General features: G+C 44.6%; 1 protein-coding gene across 2 annotated transcripts in view; it reads right to left on the reverse strand.

Moving 5' to 3' along the window:
* Positions 1 to 8,393, reverse strand: part of mad1l1 (mitotic arrest deficient 1 like 1) — a 63,557-nt gene extending 55,164 nt beyond the window's left edge. The window contains exons 1-9 of one of the 2 annotated variants that reach the window (XM_079998675.1): positions 8,291 to 8,393; positions 7,027 to 7,259; positions 6,800 to 6,940; positions 6,326 to 6,505; positions 6,094 to 6,218; positions 4,476 to 4,557; positions 4,228 to 4,358; positions 2,703 to 2,817; positions 1,510 to 1,571 (exon numbers count right to left, since the gene is read on the reverse strand). In XM_079998675.1, the coding sequence (XP_079854801.1) occupies positions 1,510 to 1,571; positions 2,703 to 2,817; positions 4,228 to 4,358; positions 4,476 to 4,557; positions 6,094 to 6,218; positions 6,326 to 6,505; positions 6,800 to 6,940; positions 7,027 to 7,170 (980 nt within the window). In that variant the 5' untranslated portion in view covers positions 7,171 to 7,259; positions 8,291 to 8,393. Of the gene's footprint in view, positions 1 to 1,509; positions 1,572 to 2,702; positions 2,818 to 4,227; positions 4,359 to 4,475; positions 4,558 to 6,093; positions 6,219 to 6,325; positions 6,506 to 6,799; positions 6,941 to 7,026; positions 7,260 to 8,144; positions 8,252 to 8,290 lie in introns of those variants that run through there. The other variant, XM_079998676.1, reaches the window with a different exon arrangement.
* Positions 8,394 to 10,920: the final 2,527 nt, after the last annotated feature.

Raw genomic sequence — 10,920 nt, forward strand, 5'->3', positions numbered from 1 at the left:
TCCTTACCCTGTCGGCCCTCAATAATACCATCATAATCACTTCTTCCATTGCAATAACACACACACACACACACACACACACACACACACACACACACACACACACACACACACACACACACACACACACACACACACACACACACACACACACACACACACACACACACACACACACACACACACACACACACACTGCAGTGGCGTAGGTTTGGTTTGAACATCGGGGGGGAACACATTAAGGGGAGGTCTGGGGCTCCTCCGCCAGCAAACACTTTATTTCCTGCATTCTGGAGTGCATTTTTATGCACCAATTTGCACCTTTTCTGCCTCCATTTACAGTGGAAATGTCTTTATTTATGTGAAGGAAAACACAAAATTCAAGACCCAGGTGACAATTCAAAATATAATGGGAGTCTCAGGCATTCTGAATTGTTTTCAAATATGTACTCTATGTATGTGACAAATAACCTCTTGAATCTTGAATCCTGTAGATCAACTTTTCTCATCTAACAAATATAGGCATGATTTACTCTTCTGTCCTCTTTTATTTGGGGAAGTCACCTCTTTAAATGTGCACGTGGCACCGATCAATGATAAATTAATTTATTTTAATTAATTTCTTAGCCCCCCCTGACTTGAAGAGCACATACTGTATGTGTTTCAGCAAGATTTCTGCTCATGTTCAAAACACATCAACATATCTGTGTTTTGGGATGATTTTTAGGAATCATGTACATCTCAACTATGTTACTGAAGCTGACCTAAAACAAGAATACCACACATTTTGGCAATAACCGATGAAGACGTTGCCCTAATCGATTACAGAAAGAGACTTTGGAAGTAAAAAAAAAAAAACAAAAACAAAAGACCCAGTGTTGATGAAAAAAAAAAAAGACCCGCTTCTATCTGAGGCATTGTTGCGTCTAAGAGTAATGTTATAGATGTTTTGAGAAAAAAAACATCTATAACGTTACTCATGTTTTTACTGGGGGGGGGGGGGGGGGTGCATGTGTTATTAATATTGAGGGGGATGTTTCCCCTGCGCCCCCCCCCACCGCCAAATCTACGCCTATGAGGATCCGGGCGAACAGAGTGCAACGCATTTGTGAGTAACACAAACACTGTTAGTGACGTTCAATTTAATATTCTGTTTACATCGTGAGCAGAGATGATCATAGAAAGAAAAGGGTGTGTGCGCGCGCGCGTGTGTGTGTGTGTGTGTGTGTGTGTGTGTGTGTGTGTGTGTGAAACCGCACTGTTCGATTTGAACTGCTCGGGTGGAAACATGCCATCACTCCCTCATCACCCGGCTTTTAATGAACAACACACAAGTGCAGCCGTCTATCTGGAGAGCACACAATCGCAAAGGGCTTCTGGAGATCAAAGGAAACACACAAACTGACACTACGCGAAAGGGCCGAGCCACACGAAGGTGCCAGAGCGCCCTCTGGAGCCTCCCTGCTGCATTACTACACCCCTGCACTCTGAACAAGCGGAGGCACCGACCTGATGTTGAGCCCAGTGGAGGGTCCAAGGTTCTCCCAGGTCTGCAGCTTTTCGTTCAGTCTCTGTGTTTGCATGGAAAAGAACGTACAATGAGTTTTAAAGAAATATATTCACAATGCTGTTTTTACTACCATTAAGTTCGAGGAAATACAGAAGAAGTGGACATTTAAACTCAATTTGAGCCCCAAATGTAAAAGTTGTCAGTAAATCTAACCATAACATGGAGGGTTAACTAGTTATAAATCTCCCCGGATTTCATTAAACTTCTACCAAAGGTATAATAATGCTCAACTCCGTCCTTGGCCCACTTAGCTCAACTGATTTTGCTCTAGCGCCAGAACAGCCATGCTAACATTGCCCTTGCACTTGACAAACCATGGCTCCAAAAATGACTTGTCACTAATATGAGCCAATTAAATCCTGCAATAATTTTCTTTCTAATTTTCTTTCTCTCCCATTTCCTGAGATATATATCACTTTTCAAAGCCATAAAAAGTGATTTTTAGGACTGTACCCGAATCTATTCTGGTACAGCTAATTAATATTTGACTATCCGTCGGCAGTGGGAGGGGGTGCTGGCGCCGGGCCGGGCCGGGCCAGCTTGGCTCTTCCTATAGGCGATCTGGCAGCTTATTTTAGATGTAGGTTATTTTATATATCCTTATGGAACGGAACAAGCACCTATGGAACGGTATGGAACAAAACCCTGCGTAATGGCGGCACTTTCTCTGTGACTCTCTCTCTCCGTGATCACCACCTCTCCGTGCGTAACGCGCAGAAAATAACCTTAAGGAGTCTACGAATCGTGCTCCATCCCCACACTGTTTATACTGTAGTTGTTGTATTTGGAGGAACAGGGCTCGGCTCTCCCTGTTTGCTCTCCGTCATTGGGGCGCCCGGAGAGCGCTGGTCATGGCAGTGTCCGGACGCCGACGATTCACACATATAAAAATATATTTATGATTCCCCTTATTATCATTCCTCATTGGAATGTTATCCCTGTGCATTTTGTAAACTTCTCTCTGTTTTATTCTGTTATTGTAATGGAGGCTGACTGAAATAAATTACAAATAAATAAATAAATAAATAAATAAATAAATAAATAAATAAAACAGCTGCTCGGCGGGTTTCCTACTGATGATTCAACTCGTCGACTTTCAGGGGGCAGCCCTAGTGATTTGACAGATGTATACCTCTTTCTCCAGTTCGAGGTTGACAAGGTCCTCCTTGGTCTTCTCCATCCTCTCGAGTTTCCTGCGAAGCCCTTCCACTTCCTCCTTCAGCAGGCTGCTGTTCTCTCTGCTCTCCCTTGGAGTGGGGAACAAGGGGTGGAAGGAAGGGTAGTAGACAACATGAGAAGCTGGTGCCTCCTGCCTCTCCATGCAGGTTTGGTCATTGGCTCACATCAAAGACTCCTAAGAATGATTCAGTATTCATGTTCGTATAGGTATAGGTACGTAATTGTCAACAAACCTTTGCCGGCCTGATCTAAACAGTGATTTAAGGGATCGTTCATAATTCTCTCACATTAATGTGCAGATGAGCTACAAGCTGATCATCCACAAGACGCTTATATCAAACCTTTCCCTTGTTTGTACGGATTAATTTGAATTATGAGTTTGAATGAGTCAGTATTTAGCTTTTGGCTCTTTCAGGGCAGAAATCTTTCCAGCTCTTCACTCAACGTTATTTGTTTGATCATTGAGGGTTTGTTCATAGTTTTAATAAATCTGTTTGACGCTCTTTTGGGCGCACTCAGGGCCAGGTTCACTCATGAAAGCACAGCGGACGTGACCATCACTCTCACCATTGAAGGAATGAGAGGACAAATTCAATTTGGTGACATTCCACCAAAACATTTTGGAAGGACACAATGCAACAGTAAAGTTCATAACATAAATGCCTTCGGAGTTAAAAGAAATTAAACAATATTTATTTGCACTCCGTTCTATTTTCTATCTAATTATTTCGGGCTAAAAGTATCTTAAACACAGCAGTACACACAGACAGTACAGTACAGTGCTGTGTGAGGGACTTTTGTGGCACAGTAGAGTTGCTTTCCTGCTCCATAACCGGCTCCATCACTAGCTCTAGCGCCATTCTAGCCATCAAGCCCATAGGCAACAATAAGAAACCCATGCCAAAGCTAATGCTGTCTCACTAGCCTCTACTTCAACTGAAACATTAATGTGGATTTTTTTTATTGTTATTATTGAAATAAATTTCTAATTTTTATAAAATGTATTGAATAACGATTGTCAAATCACGGACGATGGCAAAAAGTAAGAAGCATTTCTTTTAAAATTTTAAGAAAAATAAATATACTGTGCTATATACCCTTACCATCCATGCTTCAAATGATACCGTGATACATATTTTAGGCCATACCGCCCAGCCATAAACTCATAATAAATTGGCGTTTTGAAACAGTGTTGTGAAGTTATCTGAACACAAGTTATAAGAACATGACCGGAGTAGTGTAGTACATGCAGGAACTGGAGGCTGTGCTGGCCCGGTTGGCGCGCTTGGTACAAGGCCAGACCAGGAGCTCAAATCAGCACGAGTACTTTGGCACGGCATGACTTTTTTGGCGTGGAAAGGCAAATCAAAGAAGGATTGCAGGTTCAGTTACAGAATAAGCTGCACTGGATTGTAGAGCTAAAACATCCGTGTATAGACAAGACAGGCAGCAAGACACTGAAATCCAACATCGCTCACCTCAGGTAGGTGTTGTCCTCTCGAAAGCGTCGCAACTCCTTCTCCATGTCTTGGACCCGGCCCACTTCTGACTTCATAGTCCTCACCAAAGCAATATCCTGCTCCTGGAGGAGGAGACGTCTCTCCAACTCCTGGTTTAGATGAGGGAGAGAATGGCCAAAGGTAAGACTACAGTGCCTGGGTGTGTGGGTGTGTGTGTGTGTGTGTGTGTGTGTGTGTGTGTGTGTGTGTGTGTGTGTGTGTCAAACCTTAATCTTAATGACATGTTCAGAGCATGAGGACTGGGCAGACTGCAGACTTTGACAAAGCTGGGACACTTCCTGGTACTTCCTGAAATTAATCCAAGTAGAGAAGCGGACACTAATGAGTGCAAGCCATTGCAAATATTAAATCACAATTGTAATCAGTGAATGGTTTTTGGTTCTTGATTTCACAAGTCGATTTGACTTTAGATTTTAAGGTCACAAATTGATTTTTTGATTAAAAATTACTTTTTTTTCCAGCACTGACGGCTATGCCATTGTTAGACTATCGAGTTTTGATATGTAAAGAAAAAACACAATAAGTAATTAGTTCTCAACAAGTAACTTTTATTTGAATATTAAAATTACAACATAACTAAAAATAACTTTAAAAATAACAAAAATGTGAGAATATTTAAACAACACACCTAAACAGTTAAGAGCTTTAGCAAAACTAGACTTTAGAATAATAAACAATAAGTTACTCATTACACTACTTCTAAGTAACTCACCAAAATAAGCGCAGAAAACGGGTGCTATTTTTGCCGAAGGGGCCTGCAGCCCCGATCAGAGCGATCTTTTCTCCAAACAAAGCAAATAAAAGCTCTAGATGTATTTAATTTACTCCGTTTCCTGCTGCTGCTGCTCTGCTGTGAAGCAGATTGCAGATCGCACCGAAAAATTCTACCCGTGTTCTCACAGTCTGGGGACAAATACCACGCGACCCGGCACCGTCTGCGAGCCGGTGTTTGGGAACCTCTGCACCAGAGGACATTCCCTCTGTGATGGTCAGGTTATTTTCTCACTTTCATCACCACATTTGTGGAATTACTGGACATTCTGGTCAAAGGCACACCCCCCCTTGTACACACAGTGAAACATCGGAGGATGGGGACGGTAGCTCAGGCGTTAGAGCTGGTCGTCTAGTAATCTAAAGGTTGCTGGTTCGATCCCAGGCTCCTCCTGCTAGCATGCTGTAGTGTCCTTGAGCAAGACACTTAACCCCTAATTGCTCCTGATGGCTGCGTCCGTCGGTGTTTGAATAATTGTAAGTCGCTTTGGATAAAAGCGTCTGCTAAATGCAATGTAATGTAATGGAGGAGAGGGAAACACATCGGTGCGCTCGTGGGTCTCCGCTGACACGAACTTGGCACTGTTACCGGGAATATTTCTCTTTAATGTGTGCAACAAACTGGATGATCTTATATTGAACTTAATTGTTTTTTTGTAATATTAGAATTCTATTCAAATTTTGATTCTGCAGCCCTAGGGCCAAGTGCAGTGTGCGTTGAGGGATGCGGTACAGTGGACCCTCCGCAGAGCCAACCGCAGCAGACCCGCTCCAAACTTCGACCCAAATTTCATGAAAGCTTGCTCGGCCGAAGTCGACTCCCCACAGCACACACTGTATTTGTTGACCGGCGGATCTTGACCACCCCAATATGGCTGCCATGTCGGAAAAAATTACCCACAAAAATAGGGGGAGAATCGCAAACCGGCTTGTGATATCGAAGTTCAAAAATGAAACTCTCATTTCTAATGAGCTTCAATTTTTGATTCAGAATCGTGACACCCCTATCATTTAACAACACCAGACTAAGTGTATGTGAATGTCTGTGTGTACCTGCGCTGCAGGTTCACTTGCTCCTGCAAGGCCTGGTTTTCAAGATTCTTAGCCGAGATGGAAGAGTCCTTGTTCTGCATCGTCTGTTTCAGCTCTCTGATCTCATCCTTTAAGGCACTGACCGTCTGCAGCAGAACACAGACACTGGATAAGCAAACATCTGTGAAAAGGTCTGGTACGGATGACTGAATGAACACAGACAGACGGCGAGTTAGTGAGATAGTAAGCTCACCTGATTCGCAGCATTAAGTCTTGTATCTCTCTCCTCCAGCTTCTTGTTCAGCTCTTCCAGGCTCTTGCGGCCAGCTCGTTTTGCCTCCTCCTGTTCCAGCTTCACTCTGGCCGCATCGGCTTCCTTTCCCTCAAAACGTTTAATCTGCCCCAGAAGCTCCTGGTTCCGGTTAACCTCACGCTGAAAAACAAACAGTTTGACATTCCATTTTTCAACCACTATGTTTACCTTGACCCTTGAGCTCCAAGCAGGTGTGAAAACACTATTTGGTGCGCATGTTATAAATTCTACACTGTATATTATTGAGCTTTGACTATTATACATTTTTATTTTGTGCGCATACATTTTCTAACTTTCTGTACTGTATCCCTGCATCAGATTCCTCACTGAGCTGCACTGAGGCCCAGAGTTCCCCCAGAGGATTAACAAAGTTAATTGTGAATGAGCAGAGGTCGGAAGACTGTCGTGCTGCACCTCCAAGTCGCAGGCGGTGTCAGAGGCAGTCTTTTCCAGCTCAAAACGAGCTCGCTTGTGAGCCATCTCCCTCTGTTTCATCTCCTGGTCCAACTGGAGGTACTGGTTCTTAAACTGCACCCTCTCCGCCGCATCTAACAGCTAAACAAAAGGAAAAGAAAAAAGCAATGTGAGTGTGATGGGTTTTTTTTTTTGTAGGTATGACGTTGCTGTTGCTGGTGGAGTACCTCCATGCTGCGTTTGAACTGGGTCTGCAGGTTCCCACTCCCGGCTGGGGTTTCGGAAACAAGCTTCGGGTGATCGGGGCGGGAGATGAATGAATTGAAGGACTTGAGGGTCGCCAGGATAGTGGTGTCATCTTCCATCTCCATCGTCAATCTGACCGCTGGTTCTGCTGTCCACACCAGAAGACACGCGCTTCCAAAAGTGTCAGGACGGCACTGTTGTATATCCGCCTTAACTGTAAGAGAGGAAGTACAGCAAGCTCAGCTCAATCAGAAGCGAACCATTAGGGGCCTGGGTCGGAGTTGCCTCCAGCGACGGAGCTGAAGACGCAGCCAACTTGTGAGGCGGAACCGCCTTCCAAGTAAAAGCCGGGACTTTGCGCGACAGGCCATTTTAAGACGTCAACACATTTGTTTGGTTAGTTCAATCGCGGCTATCGGACACGACGACCAATTGCATTAGAGATTCAAATGTAACTCGCCGCATTCCTTTCGATGTTTCGCCCTGAACAACACATGTAAAAGCAGGGCGCCGGTAGGTATCAGAAAGTTCAGTATAAAACCCTAAAAAAGACCTTGCTTAGGCACGTTTTGACCACATTTAAGACGGGTCGCCGGACGAATCCAGGACTTTACGCCTTCTGTCACCGGGTACTGTTGGATGTAGTATAGCGCACAAAATGGCGGCTAATAGAAATAACAGGGCATTTTACTTAAAATGGTGCCCAACATATAAAATGTCTCTTTATGACATCTCTCATCCAAATAGCCTTTATGACAACTGGCCTAGGAGGATATATATATAGGAGCGTGTCTAAAGACTCGAGCTGGCTCTCGCTTGGTCGCTCCTGCTTTGGGGTCGTCTCCTGGTCTTTGTCATTGTGCCAATAAAGGATCCATTCTGCATCGCATCCGTCTCCATCTGATTGAAGAATCTCTCGACATCAACAAACCTGGGAGGGATCGGTTTCCCAGATCCCAACAGTACTCACGTCATTCTGCTAGCTTGACACTAGAAACGCTACATGACTTAGCTTAGCGTAGCGTAGCTGCAGGTGAATGCCCTGCGGAGATAAAAAACGTGTTTACATCTTGCATTCAAACACTTTGCTGCTGTTTACCAGGACGAGAGAGATCGGAGATTCGTCCCCCGCCACCGTTTCTTGACAATCCGAGGAAGCTAATGTTAGCGCTCCTTTACACGGCGCACGTCAACGAATTGGCCGCCTAATAAATCTAACCAGGCTGGCTACTCGGATGCTCTTACTTGTTTGCTGAGCGCGGCTAAACGTTTACGTTGTCGACGTTGCGGCTGAACAGCTTGTCCGCACAACTCGGCGGCAGCCCTCGTGGAATCCCTCCGGTTTGTTTTGAACGCGGCGTGCGTGTTGTCGCGAGAATACGTGGCGTCGGGGTCTCGCGATAACACATAACCCCATTCGATCAGATTAGGTATTGCGTTCGTAACTATTACGTTATATGGGCGTTAGAAATCGTGAGAATAGTCACAGCGTAGCTTATTTCGTGTAGTTTGTATCGTTCCAATCAGAGCGCAAACTGCAACAACGTAATGTATACTTTATGTTTGTTTTTTCATGTTTGCCACACGTCGTAAATTAAAGGTTACACACTGACCACGAATAAGTAATGCGGCGTGAGAACACTCGGTGGCGACATTGAGCTACACATTTGGGGTTGAGCAGAAGTTCTCATTTTAGGGTCGGGACTCATATTAGATTGCTATGATTATTACATAGATTAGATTAGATTCAACTAATTGTCATTGCACAGAGTACAAGTACTGAGGCAACGAAATGCATTTCTCTGCATTTTACCATCCTAGTAACTGACGTATCTAGGAGCAGTGGGCTTCCATATAGCGGCGCCCGGGGAGCAGTTAGGGAGTTAAGTGTATTGATGAATCCTAGTTTTTAATAGTACAGTATATACATCTTTAGTATTAGTCCTTAAATCATCATCATTTAGGGCCTGTGATGACGGCGAGTAACAACAAATTAAATCATGCACATCCCAACCGTTAACTGCAATTTTTGGAGTTTGTACGTGACTCTTTCCCTGTTGCCTTCCGTTGAATTTTGCAAAATCAAGTGAGCACAGTTAAAGCTAATAAAATGTGGAGTATTGTGGCTGCTACACCCACGGCTGGGTGAATGAGATTCAAGAGCAGCGAAGGAGAGGGGAGCGGAGTGGAGTGGAGTGGAGTGAATTCTTCTGAAAAGGTCAGACAGAAGACATGTCCACTTCACACCGACGGGAGAGCTCTCTCCTCCATCACCGTCTCTCTCTTTCTCTCTCTCTCTCTCTCTCTCTCTCTCTCTCTCTCTCTCTCTCTCTCTCTCTCTCTCGTGTCCTCTGTCCCCCGGGAGTGTTATGTCTCCTCCTCTATGCCTCCTCTCACCTCGTCTCTTTTTATCTGCCTGGCCTTTTCTTCTGTTCACCAGCACATGCACTTTGTAACTAACAACCCCTCCTCCTGCCCACACACCCATCAGCCACAACATTAAAACCACTGACAGGTGAAGTGAATAACATTGCTCATCTCGTTCCAGTGGCAACTTTCAAGAGGTGGGATATATTAGGCAGCAAGTGAACAGTCAGTTCTTGAAGTTGATGTGTTGGAAGCAGGAAAAATGGACAAGCGTAAGGATCTGAGCCACTTTGACAAGGACCAAATTGTGATGGCTAGACGACTGGGTCAGAGCAGGACAGGTCTTGTGGGGTGTTCCCGGTATGCAGTGGTTAGTATCTACCAGAAGAGGTCCAAGGAAGGACAACCGGTGAACCGGTGACAGGGTCATGGGTGCCCAAGTTTCATTGATGCACTCGGGCAGCGAAGTCTCGCCCGTCTGTTCTGATCCCACAGAAGAGCTAGTGTAGCATAAATTGGTGAAAAAGTTAATGCTGCTATGATAAAAAAGGTGTCAGAACACAGAGTCAGTCAGAGTGTCCTGCTGACACCTGTCCACCACTCAAAGCTCCTACATTGGAGACGTGAGTGTCAGAAGTGGACCATGGAGCCATGGAAGAAAGTGGCCTTGTCTGATTAATCGTGTTTTCTTTTACATCATTAGGATGCACTATGGGAAGAAGACAAGCCGACGGAGGCAGTGTGATGCTCTGGGCCATGTTCTGCTGGGAAACCCTGGGTCCTGGAATGGTTTGAGGAATATGACAAGGTGTTGACTTTGCCTCCAAATTTCCCAGATCCCAATCCGATGGAGCATCTGTGGGATGTGCTGGAACAACAAGCCTGATCCATGGGGGCCCCACCTCACAACTTCCAGGACTTAAAGGATCTGCTGCTAACGTCTTAGTGTCAGATACCACAGGACACCTTCAGAGGTCTTGTGGAGTCCATGCCTCCACGGGTCAGAGCTGTTTTGGCGGCACGGGGGGAGCTACACCATATTAGGCAGGTGGTTTTAATGTTAAGAGACCACCTAAATATTTTCTAAAATCAGCATCTCTACATGAATAGCAGTCACTCCATTCCTGTGTTGAATTCCAACACAGGCACACCTCATTCTACTTAGTAAGGTACTGATTAGGTGATCACCTGAACCAAATCTTATTTAATAAGGGAAAGTATTAAAAACACTGCTGTGGTGATTCCTATCATCTTGGAATAGGATCAGCTGGCTGGCAAAAAAAAGTGCTAGTAGTACCTCAAAAGTAATTGGAATAATAAAAAAAAACAACTATTGACCGTGCCAAAAGAGTTGAAAAGAAAAGTTTTGACTGAGGAAAAGAAGGGTTCAATTCTGGCTTTACTGGCAGAGGGATACAGTGAGTTTCAGGTTGCCTCCATCCTTAAAGTAAGAACAAGGTCAAGCAGCAGACACAGGGGACAACAAAACGACAGACTGGCAGAGGGCG

The sequence above is a fragment of the Zeus faber genome (assembly GCF_960531495.2).
Source record: "Zeus faber genome assembly, chromosome: 4".
Lineage (NCBI taxonomy): Eukaryota > Metazoa > Chordata > Actinopteri > Zeiformes > Zeidae > Zeus > Zeus faber.